The sequence below is a fragment of the Lampris incognitus genome, unplaced genomic scaffold (genome assembly GCF_029633865.1).
Source record: "Lampris incognitus isolate fLamInc1 unplaced genomic scaffold, fLamInc1.hap2 scaffold_240, whole genome shotgun sequence".
NCBI classification, from domain to species: domain Eukaryota; kingdom Metazoa; phylum Chordata; class Actinopteri; order Lampriformes; family Lampridae; genus Lampris; species Lampris incognitus.
The window spans coordinates 60043-83576 of NW_026611198.1; the positions used below are offsets into that span (position 1 = coordinate 60043).

Sequence of the window (23534 nt, forward strand, 5' to 3'; positions counted from 1 at the left end):
CTAGTGGATGTGGGTTAACATTGCGCTGTCTCTGGATTCTTGATAGACACTCCAAAGGTTTGTGTAGTACGTCTTGCAGTTTCCTGTCACTGTGGGCCTCAGAGCACAGTAGTACACAGCAGAGTCAGACAGCTGCAGACTCTGGATCTTCAGAGGAACTGATCTTGAGCTGGAATCCAGGCTGGAATCAAATCTGTCCTTGAACCCGTCCGCTGTGTTCCCTGATCCAACAGTAAAGCGGCTCAGAATGAATGTGGGCTTGTCGTCTGCAGCCTGTCTGTACCAGTAAAGAGATGGACTTGATCCACTGGTGTTATAGTGACAGTCCAGTGTTACTGTCTCTCCCTCACTAACAGTCACATCTCCTTTGGGTTGGAGCACGTTGTCTTTTTGAGCTCTGCATTCTGTGGGACAACAAAAGACGGTGTCAGTGTGAGGAAAAGAATCAACAAGACAAAGTTCAGATTAATAACAAGCAAACCAAGAGTTGTGTCCTACCAAAGCACATAGTAGCCAACAGGAGTGAGATGAGCAGGAAGCTCATAGCTCTTCTGTTCAGTAACTATGAGCTCCAGTGACCAGAGAGGACTTCCTGTGTCTCACTGTGGAACCTTGTTTTAGCTCCAACACTAAGTGGTAGATTTGAAGGGGGGGCTTGTTTAGAGTGACAGGGCTAATGACCAATCCCCTGTTATTACTGCTGCTGACAGTACAACCCATTTTACATTCAATTCAATTCAATTTTATTGTCATTAAAAACAATGTGCAGGCACATGTTAAAAATGAAATGAGGGCTGTGGCTTCACCAAACAGTGCAAGACAAACACAGTATAACATATACACACATGAAGGCCCAGCTAAAAATAATTCTAAAATAAGTTAAAATTTATAAGTTACATCATATTCCTGTTGAGGGGAATTGTCTTTAAAACAATCAACACGTATTATGTTGTTCTTATTTGTGATTCTTATAAAGTTGAATCCATTTTGGTTCATCTTTGAAAATGAAGGACACTTAATATTCAAATATTTAAAATTTGAGCTATTTATTATTTGGATTTTGTTTTTGCTTAGTTTTGTTTTTTGTTTGTTTTTTTCTTTTGCCTTTTATGGAGAAAACCTGAAGAATAATTGCATTGTGTTATGAATAAAATTAACAATAACAATGCAGAAATCTTTGTTTTGGTAAAGTAAATAAATAAGGGGATTCTTACATTATAAGAAATTATAAATGTGTTGATCTAAACAGGACGACATAGAATAAGATTAGTCATTATAATTATTAAATGGTTTCTGAACATGACCCAAAGTCAGTAAGTCTCACCAACCATGAGTGGCAGGCAAGATGGCTGGAGTGGCCCCACTCCAGCACCTGGGGCCGGACAGAGGGAGGCACAAATAGCCGGTTCCGGGGTCCATTGCCTGGGTCGGGAAGGGCGCGCTGGGCCCTTCTCACCACTGATTCGATGGCCCAGGTGACGGCGCCCACCACCCGGGTCGGGGGAAGGATGGTGTCTGGGGCGTCAGGGGACCCCTCGGGAAACAGACGGGAGAGGGCGTCTGCCCTGACGTTCTTGGTGCCCGGGCGGTAGGTGAGGGTGAAGTCGAACCGGCTGAAGAAGAGAGCCCAGCGCGCCTGCCTGGGGTTTAGCCTCTTAGCCGTCCGTACGTAGGTCAGGTTTTTGTGATCGGACCATACGATGAACGGCTGCCCTGCTCCCTCCAGCCAGTGTCTCCACTCCTCTAGGGCGGCGTGGACGGCCAGCAACTCCCTGTTGCCGATGTCATAATTCTTCTCCGCAGGACTGAAACGCCGGGAGAAGAAGGCGCACGGGTGGATCTTCTGGTCCTCCTCCGACCGCTGGGAGAGGACGGCTCCGATGCCCGTGTCCGATGCGTCCACCTCCACGATGAACTGTCTGCACGGGTCCGGGTGGGCGAGCACCGGAGCCGTTGTGAACAGCCTCTTCAGGGCCAAGAAGGCGGCTTCCGCCTCCGAGTTCCAGGAGAAGGGGCGGAGGTTGGAGGTGAGTGCAGTGAGGGGGGCGGCCACACGGCTGAACCCCCTGATGAAGCGCCGGTAGAAGTTTGCAAACCCCAGGAAGCGCTGGAGTTGCGTCCTATTGGTGGGCCGTGCCCACTCCTCCACCGCTCGGGTCTTCCTGGGGTCAGTGCGGACGAGCCCCTTCTCCACGATGTGGCCAAGGAACTCCACGGAGGCGGAGTGGAACACGCACTTCTCGGCTTTCACGAAGAGCCTGTTCTCCAGCAGCCGTTGGAGGACCAGGCGGACATGCTGGTGGTGTTCCTCCTCAGTCCTGGAGAACACGAGTATGTCATCCTGGTACACCACCGCGAACGTGTTCAGCATGTCCCGGAGCACGTCGTTGACCAATGCCTGGAAGACGGCCGGGGCGTTGGTGAGGCCGAAGGGCATAACGAGGTACTCGAAATGCCCTAGGTGGGTGTTGAAGGCCGTCTTCCATTCATCCCCTTCCCGGATGCGCACCAGGTGGTACGCGCTGCGCAGGTCCAGCTTCGTGAACACCGTGGCGTGAGTGAGTGGCTCGAACGTGGAACTCATAAGGGGGAGTGGGTATTTATTTTTCACCGTGATATTATTTAACATTCGATAATCTATGCAAGGCCTCAGGCTGCCCTCCTTCTTTGCCACAAAAAAGAAGCCCGCCGCCACCGGGGAAGACGAGGGCCTTATGATTCCTGAGGCCAGGGACTCTGATATAATTGCGCATAGCCTCCTTCTCTGGGACGGAGAGGTTATACAACCGACCGGTGGGAAGGGCGGCCCCGGGAAAGAGATCTATGGCACAATCATAGGGACGGTGAGGGGGGAGGGAAAGTGCACTTTCTTTACTAAATACAGGGGCTAAATCGTGATAAATGGAAGGAACACCAGTGAGATCCGTGGGAGGAGGCACGGGTCTGAGGCCGCTGGACGGGGAGTGGGCGGAGCGAAGGCAGTTGGCATGACACGCAACGCTCCAACCCAAAATCCGCCCAGTAGACCAAGAGATGTAGGGATCGTGCCGTTCCAACCACGGTCTTCCTAACACCAGGGGCGCGCAAAACCAAGAAACGGATAGCTTCCACGTGATTACCCGAAAGAGTGAGGTAAGCAGTGCTGTGTGTGATTTTACCTAGTGAACGTCCATCTAGGGCTTGGGCTGTGAGGGGTGTGTCTAGGGGGACGAGTGGAATGCCGGCCTGCCGGGCCAGCGAGGTGTCCATCAAACACTCGTCCGCCCCCGAATCCAGGAGTGCACCAACAGACAGTGAGTGGTTACCCCAGGTGAGAGTGACCGGAAAGAGGTGGTTGTGCTCCTTCTTGGGCTGGGGCTGAGGAAGGGTCGTCAGACTCACTAGGACACCCCTCACTAGTGAGCCGGGTCTTTTTGGGCGAGTCGGGCAGGCCTTGATATAGTGGCCCGACCTCCCGGAGTAGAGGCAGAGGTGGCCACGCATCCTCTGCTCCCTAACCTCCAGCGGGAGCCGTGACCGACCCAACTGCATGGGCTCCTCCTCCGGCCTGGATCCAGAAGCCACCCAGGGTTGCGAGGTGGAGTGTGAGGGTGGAGAGAGCCCACGGGACGCTGACCCAGGGAAGGCACCGGTAGGACGGACGGGGGTTGGTCTATGGGAGGGGCCAGCGCGCGGGGCGCGTTCCTGGCGCCGCTCCCGCAGCCGTTCGTCCATCTGGAGGGCGAGGGTGACGAGCTCGTTGAAGGAGGCAGGGCGGTCCCGAACGATAAGATCTTTGATGGGCTCGCTCAGCCCCCTTCTGTACGCGCTCTTGAGCGCAGTGTCATCCCACCCACTGTCTGCCGCGAGTATCCTTACCTCCAGGGAATACTCTGCCACCGACCTGGCTCCCTGTTGGATGGAATGGAGGCGGCCGGCAGCGTCCTGCCCGTCAGCTGGGTGGTCGAACACCAGATTGAACTCGCGGCGGAAGGCACCATAGTCCGAGGCGAGCTGCTCGGTATGGCCTACCGCCGCTATGGCCCAGCTGAGGAGGGACATGACAAGGGCTACCTTGGTCTCTCCTGTCCTATACCTAGTTGGCTGGTGTTTGAACAGGAGCTCACACTGACCAAGGAAACCCCTGCACAGCTAGAACTCCCCACCGAAGGCCTTGGGGCAGGGGAGGTTAGGCTCGCACCGGGGGTCCAGTGGGGGTTGACTCGGAGGGGGAACGTCGGGACCAGGAACGGGGAAACCGGAGGCCGAGCTGGGGGCAGAGACCGAGGCCAGGGCAGGGTGGTCGCTCATCCTGGAGACCGCTGTGGAGAGTGCAGCGATCTGCGCGGTGAGGGCATCTAACGTGCTCGTCGCGGCCTGGGAGCCGGACTGAAGATCGCTGATCTCTCCGGTGACACGGGTGAAGGCAGTAGTAAGCTCTGAGCAGAGAGAGGCAAGTTGGCAACTGTGACTTACTACTGCCTCTAGGGGGACGGGGCTCAGGGGCGTCACAGGGACCGTCCGCTCCTTGGGTTTGCCTGGGTCCATAATGGCTTCGACGTTCTGTTATGCTCGCGCACCAGAACCTGACCCGTGTGGCGAAACCCAAGACAGACAGATATGAGATGACTTCTAAGTCTACAAAGGGGGGTTTTATTGTGGGAGGGAAATGTATGGTGAAAAAAGGCGTTCTGTTAGTGGGATGTGTGAATAAACTATGTGTGGTGTCCCGTGGTTTGCGTGTATAACTATGTGTGAGTGTTTTTAGCCAATGTGTGGTGCGGTATGTAAATGACCAGGAGGTGTTGAAGAAATGTGCGTGCACCTGGCGAGAAAGTCCAGTCCGTGATCCAAGAGGGGTTGTCCGAGAAAGTCCAGGTCCGAGATCCGGGAAGTCGAGTCCGAAAGGAGGGGTCCAGGTAGAGGGACAAGGGGAGAGATCGCAGGAGAGGTCCGGGGAGAAACGTGAAGGTCGCTGGGGACGAGGGAGACGCGGGGAGCCGTGGAAATCGCGGAGGGAGAGTCTTGGGAGGAAACAGACACGAAGATAAGACACTGGGGAATAAACAGAATGCAAGGAACGCTGGAGGGCTTGTCAGAACTTCACCGCAGGGTTCAGTACGTCGAAGCACTGAGAGACGTTCTGGGAGGCTTTTTGTAGAAGGCTGCCTGATTGCCACAGGTGTGCCTGATGAATGATGGCAAACACCTGGTGCAGTGCAGCGCTCGTCTCAGAGCGCGAGCCGAGCGCTCGGATGTTTCCGGCACGTCCGAGCTGGGGGAGTGGGTTGAACGTGCCGGGGAGGCAGCTCGGGGCGGTGTAACCACAACACAAGCTCTGACTTCCATCAAGTTATTTTTCTTCTGAGACTAGAATACAATGCAGAATTTGTTAAACGAATCTACAGAAGACATTCATACTTTTCTTTATCAAGACAGTTTAACGTTTCAATGCAGAATAAAATGTTTTTGAATGTTGTATTGACACATTGGACAAATCAGCAGTTGTAGGAAGCTGGCGTGTCAAACGGTCCAATGTGTTTTTCTTCAGCAAGGAACCAAAGACTTTAAAATGTGAATACTGCCCTCTAGTGGATATGGTTTATCGTTGCGTTGTGTCTGGATTCTTGATAGACGCTCTAAAGGTTTTTGTAGTAGGTTTTGCAGTTTCCTGTCACTGTGGGCCTCAGAGCACAGTAGTACACAGCAGAGTCAGACAGCTGCAGACTCTGGATCTTCAGAGGAACTGATCTTGAGCTGGAATCCAGGCTGGAATCAAATCTCTCCTTGAACCCGTCCACTGTGTCTCCTGATCCAACAGTAAAGCGGCTCAGAATGAATGTGGGCTTGTCGTCTGCAGCCTGTCTGTACCAGAAAAGAGATGGACCTGGGTCACTGGTGTTATAGTGACAGTCCAGTGTTACTGTCTCTCCCTCACTAACAGTCACACCTCCTTTGGGTTGGAGCACGTTGTCTTTTTGAGCTCTGCATTCTGTGGGACAACAACAGACGGTGTCAGTGTGAGGAAAAGAATCAACAAGACAAAGTTCAGATTAATAACAAGCAAACAAAGAGTTGTGTCCTACCAAAGCACATAGCAGCCAACAGCAGTGAGATGAGCAGGAAGCTCATAGCTCTTCTGTTCAGTAACTATGAGCTCCAGTGACCAGAGAGGACTTCCTGTGTCTCACTGTGGAACCTGGTTTTAGCTCCAACACTAAGTGGTAGATTTGAAGGAGGGGCTTGTTCAGAGTGACAGGGCTGATGACAAATCCCCTGTTCTTACTGCTGCTGACAGGTTCAGACAGTACAACACATTTTACATCATATTCCTGTTGAGGGGAATTGTCTTTAAAACAATGAACACGTATTATGTTATTATTATTTGTGTGATTCATGTACAGTTGAATGCATGTTGGTGAATCCTTGCAAATGAATCACACATTTAATATTGGAGATATTTATTATTTAGATTTTTTTATTATTAATTTGTCTTTTATGGAGAAAACCTGAAGAAGAATTGCATTGTGTTATGAAAAACACTGACAATAAAGAAGAATGTGGAAATCTTTGTTTTGGAAAAGCACATTCATCCTGCTTCATTAAAGAGTGTGGGTGTGATGTGCTAATAAACTGATGGAATCACAGCAAAGCTGATGGAGTATTTGGAAAGAAATAAAGGTTTTTTTTTCCCTCATCATTTTAATTGTAGATGTCTGAAACCTAAAATCATCCTCAGACTGTTGATCTGTTTTCATAATTTGAAGAACTTTTAGCATCTCAGTGTATCTCAGAGGATTCAGCTGTGATTCCACTCAGCTCTACATGACTCTTCATCACTATGAAGAACCTGAATGGACTAAATGACAACAAGTAAACAAAGATATGAGTCCTGAAACCAGACTCCAGCCAACATGAAAACTAAAGTTAAAGGCTTGAAGTCAGTCATTCATGTGATGTAACTAATGTCATAGGAAGGTGGAGGTCCAACCGTCTCTATCAAGTTAATGAGAAACATTGATCATGAACATTGTCAAATAGTATCCTGATGGTGTCCTGAAGATGCATCAAAGCCATGACCACATCTCATCCACAGTTATAGTAACAAAATACATGGAGGAGGTATAGAAAACACTAATCCAGTTCCAACGGAATGAACAAGAAGTTATATTTAGTTAAACTTAAATATAAAGATGGTTGTATTTGCACAAAGTGCAAAAACATTAGTCCAGTTATGAACTCTGATACATTATTTCCATTATGTGGGTATGAAAACTCTACTTGATTGTTCTGCTGTTAAATGACAGAAGCAGCTGAAGTGTGTAAATGTTCTGTCAGACACTGTCAGGTTTTTGTACAGTGACTCTGGGTTTCCTGTCACTGTGGGCCTCACAGCACAGTAGTACACAGCAGAGTCTGTCACTGCAGCAGAGGACATCTCCAGATGAAACGCTTTTCTTTCTTTCTCATGCTTAAGAGTCAACCCTGGTACTTTCTCTGAATAGTCCGTGATGAGAAGCTGTGGAGGTGAGCTGGAGTACTGTCGATACCAGTAGAAGTTGTTCGGTGAAGAGATGGAGTAGTTGCAGGAGAGAGTGACCCTGTCTCCTTCCAAAGCCACAATTCTATCATGAAATGGTGTAACTGAATCCTCAGAGAACCCTAGATAGACACATGGGTTTTTACAAACACAATATTTCATTGAAATACCTTATGGATAATAATAGGATATGTGTTCTTCCATTTCATATTTACCAGTATGAAAGGTAGATATCATCAGCCAGATTAAATGGAGTAACATCATGACTGAAGTGTATTGAATCACCAACTGAAAATAACTCAGCAGCTCTTCAGTTCCAACATGAAGTCTTTGACATTCAGTTCTCTAACTCCTCCCCTTTTCTTGGTCTGTCTACTGTTATGGAGATGGAGGTTTATATATGAATGTCATGAGGAACCCTTCATCCCTGTGTTCTCTTTACTCAGAAACAAATAGAATCAATGATATTCTTACATATTAAGAAATGATAAATACGTTGATCTAAACAGCATGACTATGAATAAGAATAATCATTATAATTATTAAATTGTTTCTGAACATGACCCAAAGTGAGTAAGTCTCACCAACCCTGACAGAGACAGCAAAAACAGTGGAGAGAAAGGATCGCCTTATCAGTTGCCTCTACTGATCAGCTTGAGGTGGAGAGGGAGGAATCATTGAGCCAATTACATAGGGGCATCATTCGGTGGCCAGATAGAGAGCCAGGTTGGGAATTTTGCCAGGACACCAGGGAACCCCCTACTCTTTGCCATAAGTGCCCTGGGATCTTTAATGACAACAGTGAGTCAGGACCTCAGTTTAACATCTCACCCGAAGGACAGGAGATGGGTAGTTCAGCAGAAGTGATGTTATATGGCGCGATGCCGGAACAGCAAACCAAGTCAAAGATATAACCCTTGGTGTGGGTTGTAAAGTTGCCATATTTCATTAGATCAGAGCAATCTAACATCACATTAAAATGTGTGGTGAATATCTTGTCAGTGTTGTGAAAATGAATATTTAAATCCCCCATTAGGATTATATAGGGAGACATTGTATTAAGGGTGGTTAAAACTGTTGAGCGTTCAGTGATAAAAATATTCGATGCCTTCGGTGGTCTGTAGAGAGCAGCAACAATGGTGGGTGAAGGTCCATAGAGCTTAACAGCCAGCAGTTCAAAGGAAGAGTGATCAAGTAGAGAGAGTGGTGTTAGCTTTATACTATCACAATAAATCTGCACAAGGCCGCCTCCTCTGCCCGAACACCAAGGTTTGGATATGTAAACCAGTTTGTTTAATTTAGCTGTAGAAAGTCATTCTGTGACTGGCAGGTTTCCGTCAGACATAAATAGTCCAGTTTGTGCTCTGTGATGGCGTTATTGACCTGAGGGGCTTTGTTGGTAATAGATCAGATATTGTAGAGGGAAAACTTCTGACAGGTTGTGCACGTATAAACACCTGATTTAACTAGTGGAGTTAGCACACTGTGGTCCACATCCAGGTCAAGTTGTAATATGTCATGTGGATAAGAGGCCCGGTGCCTAATAGTAGTCTGTATGGGCAAAACTCCTGGTAAGAGGTTTAATGACAGAAGAGGCCAGTGGGGGAGCTATCGGACAAAACAGTCCTGTGGGGTGCCACTGTAGGTGGAAACGAAGGCTCTGGGAGGGAATTATAGGACGTAAAGAGTCAGTCAAGCAGAGAAGTCTGTACTGCATGCTGCAAAAATTAGGTGATAAATCTCACAGCTACAAATTTGAGCATTGTCAAGAATAATCTTAATTAACTCTATAGATAATTAATAGAGTAGGACTCACCAGTCACTTGAAATCAAAACCCATCCTTCATTCAGTACAGTATCTCGTGAAGGCCTTGCCTCCCTGTGTGAGGCCTTCAAGTTTAGGTCTTGGTCTCTCCCTTTGATTGCTCATTACAGTTTACTGGCCAGATCGGTTTAGCAAGAATATACAAATAAATCAATCAAAATATCCTGGTTTAAGGTTAATCTAATATTTAATGAATTGAATAGCAAATTATAAGTTAATATTTTGTATTACCATTAAATGGGCCTTTTTCTCCTTTAGTCACTTAGTTTTTTGGGGGGTATTTTTCTATGTGAGACCGTATGGGATTTACAGTTATTTTTCTTCTAACACTAGAATACGATACAGGAATGTACCATTTGTTAAACAAAACTACATATGACATTAATAATTTTCTTTATCAAGAGAGTTTAACGTTTCAATGTAGATTAAAATGTTTTTGAATGTTGGATTGACACATTGGACAAATCAGCAGCTGTAGGAAGCTGGCTTGTCAAACTGTCCAGTGTGTTTTTCTTCAACAAGGAGCATGAGATTAAAATGTGAATACTGCCCTCTAGTGGATGTGGGTTAACAATGTGTTGTGTGGATTCTTGATAAACACTCCAAAGGTTTGTGTAGAAGGTTCTGCAGTTTCCTGTCACTGTGGGCCTCAGAGCACAGTAGTACACAGCAGAGTCAGACAGCTGCAGACTCTGGATCTTCAGAGGAACTGATCTTGAGCTGGAATCCAGTCTGGAATCAAATCTCTCCTTGAACCCGTCCGCTGTGTTCCCTGATTCAGCAGTAATGCGGCTCAGAATGAATGTGGGCTTGTCGTCTGCAGCCTGTCTGTACCAGTAAAGATATGGATTTGTGTCACTGGTGTTATAGTGACAGTCCAGTGTTACTGTCTCTCCCTCACTAACAGTCACACCTCCTTTGGGTTGGAGCACGTTGTCTTTTTGAGCTCTGCATTCTGTGGGACAACAACAGACGGTGTCAGTGTGAGGAAAAGAATCAACAAGACAAAGTTCAGATTAATAACAAGCAAACAAAGAGTTGTGTCCTACCAAAGCACATAGCAGCCAACAGCAGTGAGATGAGCAGGAAGCTCATAGCTCTTCTGTTCAGTAACTATGAGCTCCAGTGACCAGAGAGGACTTCCTGTGTCTCACTGTGGAACCTTGTTTTAGCTCCAACACTAAGTGGTAGATTTGAAGGAGGGGCTTGTTCAGAGTGACAGGGCTGATGACCAATCCCCTGTTATTACTGCTGCTGACAGGTTCAGACAGTACAACACATTTTACATCATATTCCTGTTGAGAGGAATTGTCTTTAAAACAATGAACAAGTGTTATGTTATTATTATTTGTGTGATTCTATTTTGGTGAATCTGTAAATAATTCACACATTTAATGTTGGAGATTTTTATTATTTGGACTTTTTTTGTTGTTGTTAGTTTGTCTGTTATGGAGAAAACCTGAAGAATAATTGCATTGTGTTATGAATAACATTGACAATAAAAATGCAGAAATCGTTATTTTGGAAAAGTGCATTCATCCTGTTTCATTAAACAGTAATGCTGTGATGTGCTAATAAACTGAATCATAGCAAAGCTGATGGAGTATTTGGAAATAAATAAATATTTGTTTTACTCTCATCATTTCAATGGTAGACGTCTGAAACTTCATAATTTGAAGAACTTTTAGCATCTCAGTGTATCTCTGAGGATTCAGCTGTGATTCCACTCAGCTCTACATGACTCTTCATCACTATGAAGAACCTGAATGGACTAAATGACAACAAGTAAACAAAGATATGAGTCCTGAAACCAGACTCCAGCCAACATGAAAACTAAAGTTAAAGGGTTGAAGTCAGTCATTCATGTGATGTAACTAATGTCATAGGAAGGTGGAGGTCCAACCGTCTCTATCAAGTTAATGAGAAACATTGATCATGAACATTGTCAAATGGTATCCTGATGGTGTCCTGAAGATGCATCAAAGCCATGACCACATCTCATCCACAGTTATAGTAACAAAATACATAGCGGAGGGAAAGAAAACACTAATCCAGTTCCATAACATTAAATTATATTTAATTAAACTTAAAAATCAAGACGGCTACATTTTAACAAAGTGCAAAACATTAGTCCAGTTATGAACTCTGATACATTATTTTCATTATGTGGGTAGGAAAACTCTACTTGATTGTTCTGCTGTTAAATGACAGAAGCAGCTGAAGTGTGTAAATGTTCTGTCAGACACTGTCAGGTTTGTGTACAGTGACTCTGGGTTTCCTGTCACTGTGGGCCTCACAGCACAGTAGTACACAGCAGAGTCTGTCACTGCAGCAGAGGACATCTCCAGATGAAACGCTTTTCTTCCTTTCTCATGCTTAAGAGTCAACCCTGGTACTTTCTCTGAATATTCCATGATGAGAAGCTGTGGAGGTGAGCTGGAGTACTGTCGATACCAGTAGAGGTTGTCTGTAGAGACAGAGTAGTTGCAGGAGAGAGTGACCCTGTCTCCTTCCAAAGCCAGAATTCTATCATGAAATGGTGTAACTGAATCCTCAGAGAGCCCTAGATAGACACATGGATTTTTACAAACACAATAGTTGATGGAAATACCTTATGGATAATATTAAGATGTATGTTCTTCCACTTCATATTTACCAGTATGAAAGGTAGATATCATCAGCCAGATTAAATGGAGTAACATCATGACTGAAGTGTATTGAATCACCAAGTGAAAATAACTCAGCAGCTCTTCAGTTGCAACATGAAGTCTTTGACATTCAGTTCTCTAACTCCTCCCCTTGTCTTGGTCTGTGTAGTGTTATAGTGGTGGAGGTTTAGAAATTAATGTCATGATGGACCCTTCACCTCTTTGTTCTCTTTGCTAATATATATATATGGGAATTCTTACATTATAAGAAATGATAAATTTGTTGATCTAAACAGGACGACATAGAATAAGATTAGTCATTATAATTATTAAATGGTTTCTGAACATGACCCAAAGTCAATAAGTCTCACCAACCATGACAGAGACAAAAACTGTGGAAAGAAAGGTCCTCCTTATCTCTATTTAAACAGACAATGGCCATCAGTAATATTTTCCTAAGATATAACAAAGGGGGACAGAATAAGCACAGTGGCGCCCCCAAGGGGTGGCCAGGGGTGGCCACGGCCCCCTGATACTATCCCTGGCCCCCCTGCTGCCCCCCCTCCCCCAGCCACGAGTCGCATATGCAGAATATGCTTCTGATTAACCATAATATCCTTCTATCTGATATTTTACATTAGGTGCCGTTCATTTAAATCAATAATGTATATTTTTCATAATAATTCATGTCAAAGAAAGTAACAAATGCATAGCCAGGCAGCCAGTCGCTTCTGATCGTCCGTCACTGCATCACACATACACAATCTAACAATGAATCATCTAACACGTTACAATATATACAGATACATAACACATTAAATCAGAACTGTTGTGGAACTCAAAATGTTAACTGTACCAGTGTTAGTCTTTGCACATCAGCTATGTAGTAACATTAACTGTAAAAAAATAAGAAACCAAAGTATTTCAGTAGGCGATTCCTTAACTCTCATGTTGGCAGTTTTCAATTAGCCTATACAGTATACTACAACAGCATAATAGAATTCCTGAAATTCAGTCATGGCTTTTGGTTTTGGTGTGCCACCCCAAGATTTTCAGTGGCCCCATTTGGCCACCCTTGTGAACATTCTCTGGGGGCGTGACTGAATTAGCAAGAGATAATCCATGTCAAGTTATGCGTGAAAGTATTTTAAACTACAATACAAAATAAAGAACCACATGACACAAAGTGGAGAATGTAAAAATTCTTTATCACACAACTTCGGTTGAATTATTCTGCTTATAGAATGATCACTTGGCAAGATATTAGAAGAAAAACATTTAATTTTTTGTAACTAATGTTTTGAAGTGAGCAGTAAAATATTATGAACAAAAAGTTAGCCATTAAGCTAAAATGTTGAATGTTAATTGGACTCAATACTAATTCAACATGTTGTGCAGCAACTTCTTGTCCTGCGTGTGAATTTATAACAATATTTAACCTTGAGCTGAACTATGTGTGCGTTAAAAGGTTTTGACGCAAACCTTCCATCAACCAGAAACAAGGATCCTCCATGGTCATGCTATGATTAGAGATACTAAATATCTCACCTTGTTTCTAATGAGCTGATATTAAAACTCTACTTGATTGATCAGCTGTTAAAGGACAGAAGCAGCTGAAGTGTGTAAATGTTCTGTCAGACACTGTCAGGTTTGTGTACAGTGACTCTGGGTTTCCTGTCACTGTGGGCCTCACAGCACAGTAGTACACAGCAGAGTCTGTCACTGCAGCAGAGGACATCTCCACTTCCATTTGAGTCTCATTCACTTTAACAGACAGTCTGGAGTTTGAAGCTGCTCTTTTTATTGCTGAACCTGATTTATAGGAGGATATTAGAAACTGTGGTGGTTCTCCTGAGTCCTGGCGATACCAATATAAGTATTCTGCTGAGGAGTATTTACAGGAGAGAGTAACTTTGGAACCTTCTAGACCATGTACTCTGTCTTGGAGGGACTGGATGGTTTGCTGATAACTGGAACCTGCAGATGGGAAGAAATGATTAAAAAGTCAATAATCATGTCATATATTGAATCTATCTCATTATTTTTTCTGTTAAAAAGGGATTCATAGTTTAACAAATACTGAGCTGCCAAAGTGTTTCTTACCAGTAAAGCCAGTGAATAAAACAAGTGGTAGGAGGAACTGCATGGCTGATGTCAGACGTCAAACAGAAACTGTGGCACAGCAACAATCACCTAGTTAAAGATGTGCTGGTTTCAGAGATCTGATCTGTTTCCCTGTCTGTCAAACTCCACTTCCTGCTGAAGAGGAAACAATGACTGGATCAACTCTGACAGCTTATTACAATAATCTGTCCAGATAGGTTTAGCAAGGATATTCAAATAAAACAATCAATTAATCATGGTTTAAGGATAATTTCACCTTAAAGGAATGTTGATAGAATAGAGTTATTATCATTAAATATTTTATATTACCTTCAGGTTGGCTTTCTTCTCCTGTCATCATGTAGTTTATCTTTTGTGGTTGGGTTTATATGTGAGACAGTGTGGGATTTATTGTTGTGTTTCTTCTAAAACTGGTATACTACACATGAATATGTTGATGCCTGCTCAATCATCCAGGTGTAGAATCCCAGAAAAGTTGAATCAGTTCATCTGGACACAAGGTTTCATGGGAGAAACGTGTCATCATTCATCTAGGAGACTGTCAGTGTCTTTGTCTCAGAGGCTGAGGAAGTCACTTTGATGACGTCATGACTGAAGAAACCAGCCGGCTGATGTCCAAAGTGGATGCAGTTGCATATCTACACTGAATCACACGTTTTTTCACTATCAGATGAAACAGAAGATCTGCTGACTTACTCTGCTCCCTCTCCTCCCCCAACATCTCCCCCATCATGCTGAAAATGTTCACCCTCCAGTGTTATCAGCCACTCTTCTTTTTCTTTTTTCTTTTGTTTTGGGGGTGGGGGGGGTACATTATGAATGGGGGCATTTGCTGGGCCAAGTGTAAAATCAACCTGTTGAACATGTGCTGACCCAATGTGTACTTAAAATACCTGATGCTCACTCTCAGCAGAGCCATAAGGTTTGTCTGCACTGTGTACTTCAGATTCACATTCAGACAACTTTATTTCTCCCAGAAGGACAATTCAGTTCCACAATCTACCCAGACCATACACAAGCTCACACACAAGCAGCAAGCAGCAGTATGTCAGAGACAAGAGACAGAACAGTACATGGGCAAGAGATGCACACTGGCGCCATCGTGTGGCCATCCAAGCAGACTCACACGAGGACCAGGCGAAAGATAAAAATGCACAGTCAAGTCAAGTCAATTTGGTTTGTATAGCCCAATATCACAAATGACAAATTAAAAGAATAAATAAATGAAGAAATAAACAAACAAACAAATAAATAAAGCATCCTAAGATACATTGCACGTTACATTCCAGCACAACATTCAGTGAACGTACAGGCCCACAAGCCATGTGAAGAACAGACAAGGTAGAAACCAACTATTGTGGTTTAAAACCAAATAAAGCCTTCATTTAAAATGACTACTCTCAGGGCGTCCGGGTAGCGTAGCGGACTATTCCGTTGCTTAGCAACACGGGGATCGCCGGTTCGAGTCCCCGTGTTACCTCCGGCTTGGTCCCTACAGACACAATTGGCCGTGTCTGCGAGTGGGAAGCCGGATGTGGGTATGTGTCCTGGTCGCTGCACTAGCGCCTCCTCTGGTCGATCGGGGCGCCTGGTCGATCGGGGCGCCTGGTCGGGGGGGGGGGGGGATTAGCGTGATCCTCCCACGCACTAACTCCCCCTGGTGGAACTCCTCACTGTCAAGAGAACAGAAGTGATGACTCTCATCACAGTGGTGAACGATTTATAGTGACGACCAGGGAACACCATGTTTTGTATGCGTGTTCAAAAGTAAGACAGGGAGCTAAAATAATGAGTCTTGAAAGAATAGCTGTTAAATAAGCAGGACTAAACACCACCACTCACCTGTCACCATACACACTGCTACTTGTCCCATGGATTAGTCAAGCAGTCTCGCTTCCATCAAGGAACCACCAAACTCTGACTTCCATCAAGTTATGTTTCTTCTGAGACTAGAATACAATGCAGAATTTGTTAAACGAATCTACAGAAGACATTCATACTTTTCTTTATCAAGACAGTTTAACGTTTCAATGCAGAATAAAATGTTTTTGAATGTTGGATTGACACATTGGACAAATCAGCAGTTGTATGAAGCTGGCTTGTCAAACTGTCCAAGGTGTTTTTCTTCAACAAGAACCAATGACTTTAAAATGTTAATACTGCCCTCTAGTGGATCTGATTATCGTTGCGCTGTCTCTGGATTCTTGATATACACTCTAAAGGTTTGTGTAGTACGTCTTGCAGTTTCCTGTCACTGTGGGCCTCAGAGCACAGTAGTACACAGCAGAGTCAGACAGCTGCAGACTCTGGATCTTCAGAGGAACTGATCTTGAGCTGGAATCCAGGCTGGAATCAAATCTCTCCTTGAACCCGTCCGCTGTGTTCCCTGATCCAAAACTAGAGCGGCTCAGAATGAATGTGGGCTTGTCGTCTGCAGCCTGTCTGTACCAGTAAAGAGATGCACCTGGGTCACTGGTGTTATAGTGACAGTCCAGTGTTACTGTCTCTCCCTCACTAACAGTCACATCTCCTTTGGGTTGGAGCACGTTGTCTTTTTGAGCTCTGCATTCTGTGGGACAACAACAAACGGTGTCAGTGTGAGGAAAAGAATCAACAAGACAAAGTTCAGATTAATAACAAGCAAACCAAGAGTTGTGTCCTACCAAAGCACATAGCAGCCAACAGCAGTGAGATGAGCAGGAAGCTCATAGCTCTTCTGTTCAGTAACTATGAGCTCCAGTGACCAGAGAGGACTTCCTGTGTCTCACTGTGGAACCTGGTTTTAGCTCCAACACTAAGTGGTAGATTTGAAGGCGGGGCTTGTTCAGAGTGACAGGGCTGATGACCAATCCCCTGTTATTACTGCTGCTGACAGGTTCAGACAGTAAAACACATTTTACTTTCAATTCAATTCAATTCAATTTTATTGTCATTAAAAACAATGTGCAGGCACATGTTAAAAATGAAATGAGGGCTGTGGCTTCACCAAACAGTGCAAGACAGACACAGACAAACACAGCAAACACAGTATAAGATATACACACATGAAGACCCAGCTAAAAATAAGTTTAAAATAAGTTAAAATTTATAAGTTACATCATATTCCTGTTGAGGGGAATTGTCTTTAAAACAATCAACACGTATTATGTTGTTCTTATTTATGTGATTCGTATAAAGTTGAATCCATTTTGGTTCATCTTTGGAAATGAAGGACATTTAATATTCAAATATTTAAGATTTGAGCTATTTATTATTTGGATTTTGTTTTTGATTTGTTTTGTTTTTTGTTTTTGTTTTTGTTTTTTTCTTTTGCATTTTATGGAGAAAACCAGAAGAATAATTGCATTGTGTTGTGAATAACATAGATAATAAAAATGCAGAAATCTTTGTATTGGAAAAGCACATTCATCCTGTGTCATTAAAGAGTGTGGGTGTGATGTGCTAATAAACTGATGGAATCACAGCAAAGTTGATGGAGTGTTTGGAAAGAAATAAAGGTTTGTTTTTCCCTCATCATTTTAATTGTAGATGTCTGAAACCTAAAATCATCCTCAGACTGTTGATCTGTTTTCATAATTTGAAGAACTTTTAGCATCTCAGTGTATCTCTGAGGATTCAGCTGTGATTCCACTCAGCTCTACATGACTCTTCATCACTATGAAGAACCTGAATGGACTAAATGACAACAAGTAAACAAAGATATGAGTCATGAAACCAGACTCCAGCCAACATGAAAACTAAAGTTAAAGGCTTGAAGTCAGTCATTCATGTGATGTAACTAATGTCATAGGAAGGTGGAGGTCCAACCGTCTCTATCAAGTTAATGAGAAACATTGATCATGAACATTGTCAAATAGTATCCTGATGGTGTCCTGAAGATGCACCAAAGCCATGACCACATCTCATCCACAGTTATAGTAAAAAAATACAAAACGGAGGCAAAGAAAACACTAATCCAGTTCCACTGAATGAACAAGAAGTTATATTTAATTAAACTTAAATATAAAGATAACTATATTTGCACAACGTGCAAAAACAGTCCAGTTATGAACTCTGATACATTATTTCCATTATGTGGGTATGAAAACTCTACTTGATTGTTCTGCTGTTAAATGACAGAAGCAGCTGAAGTGTGTAAATGTTCTGTCAGACACTGTCAGGTTTGTGTACAGTGACTCTGGGTTTCCTGTCACTGTGGGCCTCACAGCACAGTAGTACACAGCAGAGTCTGTCACTGCAGCAGAGGACATCTCCAGATGAAACGCTTTTCTTTCTCTCTCATGCTTAAGAGTCAACCCTGGTACTTTCTCTGAATATTCCATGATGAGAAGCTGTGGAGGTGAGCTGGAGTACTGTCGATACCAGTAGAGGTTGTCTGTAGAGACAGAGTAGTTGCAGGAGAGAGTGACCCTGTCTCCTTCCAAAGCCAGAATTCTATCATGAAATGGTGTAACTGAATCCTCAGAGAGCCCTAGATAGACACATGAGTTTTTACAAACACAATAATCCATGGAAGTACCTTATGGATAATATTAGGATGTATGTTGTTCCATTTCATATTTACCAGTATGAAAGGTAGATATCATCAGCCAGATTAAATGGAGTAACATCATGACTGAAGTGTATTGAATCACCAAGTGAAAATAACTCAGCAGCTCTTCAGTTCCAACATGAAGTCTTTGACATTCAGTTCTCTAACTCCTCCCCTTGTCTTGGTCTGTGTACTGTTGTGGTGGTGGGGGTTTAAAAATCAATGTCATGATGGACCCTTCACCTCTTTGTACTCTTTGCTAAAAAATAAAAAAATAAGGGGATTCTTACATTTTAAGAAATGATAAATGTGTTGATCTAAACAGGACGACATAGAATAAGATAAGTCATTATAATTATTAAATGGTTTCTGAACATGACCCAAAGTCAATACGTCTCACCAACCATGACAGAGACAAAAACTATGGAAAGAAAGGTCCTCCTTGTCAACTGCCCCTATTTAAACAGACAATGGCCATCAGTAATATTTTCCTAAGATATAACAAAGGAGGGACAGAATTAGCAAGAGATAATCCACGTCAAGTTACGTGTGAAAGTATTTTAAACTACAATACAAAATAAAGAACCACATGACACAAAGCGGAGAATGTAAAAATTCCTTATCAGGCAACTTGGATTGGAATATTCTGTTTACACAATGATCACTTGGCAAGATATTAGAAGAAAAACATTTAATTTTTTGTAATTAATGTTTTGAAGTGAGCAGTAAATTATTGTGAACAAAAAGTTAGCCGTTAAGCTAAAATGTTGAATGTTAATTGGACTCAATACTAATTCAACATGTTGTGCAGCAACTTCTTGTCCTGCGTGTGAATTTATAACAATATTTAACCTTGAGCTGAACTATGTGTGCATTAAAAGGTTTTGACGCAAACCTTCCATCAACCAGAAACAAGGATCCTCCATGGTAATGCTATGATTAGAGATACTAAATATCTCACCTTGTTTCTAATGAGCTGATATTAAAACTCTACTTGATTGATCAGCTGTTAAAGGACCGAAGCAGCTGAAGTGTGTAAATGTTCTGTCAGACACTGTCAGGTTTGTGTACAGTGACTCTGGGTTTCCTGTCACTGTGGGCCTCACAGCACAGTAGTACACAGCAGAGTCTGTCACTGCAGAAGAGGACATCTCCACATCCATTTGAGTCTCATTCACTTTAACAGACAGTCTGGAGTTTGTATCTGCTCTGTTCATTATTGAACCTGATTTAGTGGAGGATATTAGAAACTGTGGTGGTTCTCCTGCGTCCTGGCGATACCAAAATAAGAAGTTTGCTGAGGAGTATTTACAGGAGAGAGTAACTTTGGCACCTTCTAGACCATGTACTCTGTCTTGGAGGGACTGGATGGTTTGCTGATAACTGGAACCTGCAGATGGGAAGAAATGATTAAAAAGTCAATAATCATGTCATATATTGAATCTATCTCATTATTATTTTCTGTTAAAAAGGGATTCATAGTTTAACAAATACTGAGCTGCCAAAGTGTTTCTTACCAGTAAAGCCAGTGAATAAAACAAGTGGTAGGAGGAACTGCATGGCTGATGTCAGACGTCAAACAGAAACTGTGGCACAGCAACAATCACCTAGTTAAAGATGTGCTGGTTTCAGAGATCTGATCTGTTTCCCTGTCTGTCAAACTCCACTTCCTGCTGAAGAGGAAACAATGACTGGATCAACTGTGACAGCTTATTACAAGTCACTCTCCAGATAGGTTTAGCAAGAATATTCAAATAAAACAATCAATTAATCATGTCTTAAGGATAATCTCACCTTAAAGGAATGTTGATAGAATAGAGTTATTATTATTAAATATTTTATATTACCTTCAGGTTGGCTTTCTTCTCCTGTCATCATGTAGTTTATCTTTTGTGGTTGGGTTTATATTTGAGACAGTATGGGATTTATTGTTGTGTTTCTTCTAAAACTAGAATACTACACATGAATATGTTGATGCCTGCTCAATCATCCAGGTGTAGAATCCCAGAAAAGTTGAATCAGTTCATCTGGACACAAGGTTTCATGGGAGAAACGTGTCATCATTCATCTAGGAGACTGTCAGTGTCTTTGTCTCAGAGGCTGAGGAAGTCACTTTGATGACATCATGACTGAAGAAACCAACCGGCTGATGTCCAAAGTGGATGCAGTTGCATATCTACACTAAATCACACGTTTTTTCACTATCAGATGAAACAGCAGATCTGCTGACTTACTCTCCTCCCTCTCCTCCCCCAACATCTCCCCCATCATGCTGAAAATGTTCACCCTCCAGTGTTATCAGCCACTCTTCTTTTTCTTTTTTCTTTTGTTTTGGGGGTGGGGTGGGGGGTACATTATGAATGGGGGCATTTGCTGGGCCAAGTGTAAAATCAACCTGTTGAACATGTGCTGACCCAATGTGTACTTAAAATACCTGATGCTCACTCTCAGCAGAGCCATAAGGTTTGTCTGCACTGTGTACTTCAGATTCACATTCAGACAACTTTATTTCTCCCAGAAGGACAATTCAGTTCCACAATCTACCCAGACCATACACAAGCTCACACACAAGCAGCAAGCAGCAGTATGTCAGAGACAAGAGACAGAACAGTACATGGGCAAGAGATGCACACTGGCGCCATCGTGTGGCCATCCAAGCAGACTCACACGAGGACCAGGCGAAAGATAAATATGCACAGTCAAGTCAAGTCAATTTGGTTTGTATAGCCCAATATCACAAATTACAAATTAAAAGAAGAAATAAATGAAGAAATAAACAAACAAACAAACAAACAAACAAACAAATAAATAAAGCATCCTAAGATACATTGCACGTTACATTCCAGCACCACATTCAGTGAACGTACAGGCCCACAAGCCATGTGAAGAACAGACAAGGTAGAAACCAACTATTGTGGTTTAAAACCAAATAAAGCCTTCATTTAAAATGACTACTCTCAGGGCGTCCGTGTAGCGTAGCGGACTATTCCGTTGCTTAGCAACACGGGGATCGCTGGATCGAGTCCCCGTGTTGCCTCCGGCTTGCTCCCTACAGACACAATTGGCCGTGTCTGCGAGTGGGAAGCCGGATGTGGGTATGTGTCCTGGTCGCTGCAGTAGCGCCTCCTCTGGTCGATCGGGGCGCCGGGGGGGGGGGGATTAGCGTGATCCTCCCACGCACTAACTCCCCCTGGTGGAACTCCTCACTGTCAAGTGAACAGAAGTGATGACTCTCATCACAGTGGTGAACGATTTATAGTGACGACCAGGGAACACCATGTTTTGTATGCGTGTTCAAAAGTAAGACAGGGAGCTAAAATAATGAGTCTTGAAAGAATAGCTGTTAAATAAGCAGGACTAAACACCACCACTCACCTGTCACCATACACACTGCTACTTGTCCCATGGATTAGTCAAGCAGTCTCGCTTCCATCAAGGAACCACCAAGCTCTGACTTCCATCAAGTTATTTTTCTTCTAACACTAGAATACAATGCAGAATTTGTTAAACGAATCTACAGAAGACATTAATACTTTTATTTATCAAGACAGTTTAACGTTTCAATGCAGAATAAAATGTTTTTGAATGTTGGATTGACACATTGGACAAATCAGCAGTTGTATGAAGCTGGCTTGTCAAACTGTCCAATGTGTTTTTCTTCAACAAGAACCAATGACTTTAAAATGTGAATACTGCCCTCTAGTGGATCTCGTTTCTCATTGCGCTGTGTCTGTATTCTTGATATACACTCTAAAGGTTTTTGTAGTACGTCTTGCAGTTTCCTGTCACTGTGGGCCTCAGAGCACAGTAGTACACAGCAGAGTCAGACAGCTGCAGACTCTGGATCTTCAGAGGAACTGATCTTGAGCTGGAATCCAGGCTGGAATCAAATCTCTCCTTGAACCCGTCCGCTGTGTCCCCTGATCCAAAACTAGAGCGGCTCAGAATGAATGTGGGCTTGTCGTCTGTAGCCTGTCTGTACCAGAAAAGATATGTATTTGAGCCACTGGTGTTATAGTGACAGTCCAGTGTTACTGTCTCTCCCTCACTAACAGTCACACCTCCTTTGGGTTGGAGCACGTTGTCTTTTTGAGCTCTGCATTCTGTGGGACAACAACAGACGGTGTCAGTGTGAGGAAAAGAATCAACAAGACAAAGTTCAGATTAATAACAAGCAAACAAAGAGTTGTGTCCTACCAAAGCACATAGCAGCCAACAGCAGTGAGATGAGCAGGAAGCTCATAGCTCTTCTGTTCAGTAACTATGAGCTCCAGTGACCAGAGAGGACTTCCTGTGTCTCACTGTGGAACCTGGTTTTAGCTCCAACACCAAGTGGTAGATTTGAAGGAGGGGCTTGTTCAGAGTGACAGGGCTGATGACCAATCCCCTGTTATTACTGCTGCTGACAGGTTCAGACAGTACAACACATTTTACATCATATTCCTGTTGAGGGGAATTGTCTGGAAACAATGACCAAGTGTTATGTTATTATTATTTGTGTGATTCATGTACAGTTGAATGCATGCTGGTTAAACTTTGCAAATGAATCACACATTTAATATTGTAGATAACTAGTATTTAGTTTTATTTATTTTGTTAGTTTGTCTTTTATGGAGAAAACCTGAAGAAGAATTGCATTGTGTTATGAATATCATTGACAACAAACAAAAATGTGGAAACCATTGTTTTGGAAAAGTACATTCATCCTGTTACATTAAAGAGGGTGGTTGTGATGTGCTAATCAGCTGATGGAATCACAGCAAAGTTGATGGAGTATTTGGAAAAATATTCGATGCCTTAGGTGGTCTGCACAGAGAAGAAACTATGTTGGGTGTAAGTGCTTTGTTCTCTTTACTAAAATATATATAAGGGAATTCTTACATTATA

General features: G+C 43.3%; 1 protein-coding gene and 3 gene segments (V, D, J or C); all 4 read right to left on the reverse strand.

Moving 5' to 3' along the window:
- Window positions 1-544, reverse strand: LOC130133153 (T cell receptor alpha variable 14/delta variable 4-like). The segment is given in 2 exon segments: window positions 1-404; window positions 499-544. Coding segments are annotated over 2 exon segments (450 nt in total).
- Window positions 545-5666: 5122 nt separating this feature from the next.
- Window positions 5667-6162, reverse strand: LOC130133157 (T cell receptor alpha variable 14/delta variable 4-like; the record flags this gene model as incomplete). The annotated part of the segment is given in 2 exon segments: window positions 5667-5971; window positions 6066-6162. Coding segments are annotated over 2 exon segments (351 nt in total), but the record flags the coding sequence as incomplete, so codon positions are not given.
- Window positions 6163-9211: 3049 nt separating this feature from the next.
- LOC130133154 (T cell receptor alpha variable 38-1-like) lies at window positions 9212-10490 on the reverse strand. The segment is given in 3 exon segments: window positions 9212-9237; window positions 9892-10299; window positions 10394-10490. Coding segments are annotated over 3 exon segments (480 nt in total).
- A 3425-nt stretch (window positions 10491-13915) lies between these two features.
- Window positions 13916-22941, reverse strand: LOC130133156 (signal-regulatory protein beta-2-like). The gene is made up of 5 exons (XM_056301941.1): window positions 22845-22941; window positions 22443-22750; window positions 16780-16798; window positions 16381-16685; window positions 13916-13969 (listed from the first exon to the last, which is right to left on the reverse strand). Exons 1-5 carry the CDS (start codon window positions 22888-22890, stop codon window positions 13916-13918), a joined length of 732 nt encoding a protein of 243 aa, XP_056157916.1. The 5' UTR covers window positions 22891-22941.
- Between the last annotated feature and the right edge of the window lie 593 nt (window positions 22942-23534).

Excerpts from the sequence above, each read along its gene's own strand:
- LOC130133156 (XM_056301941.1), bottom strand. The coding sequence starts at position 22,890 with ATGAGCTTCCTGCTCATCTCACTGCTGTTGGCTGCTATGTGCTTTG. Across the intron at positions 22,751-22,844 it reads GTTGGCTGCTATGTGCTTTG|AATGCAGAGCTCAAAAAGAC; the intron begins GTAGGACACAAC and ends GTTGTCCCACAG. Across the intron at positions 13,970-16,380 it reads CTGTGTACTACTGTGCTCTG|GTTCCAGTTATCAGCAAACC; the intron begins AGGCCCACAGTG and ends TCCCATCTGCAG.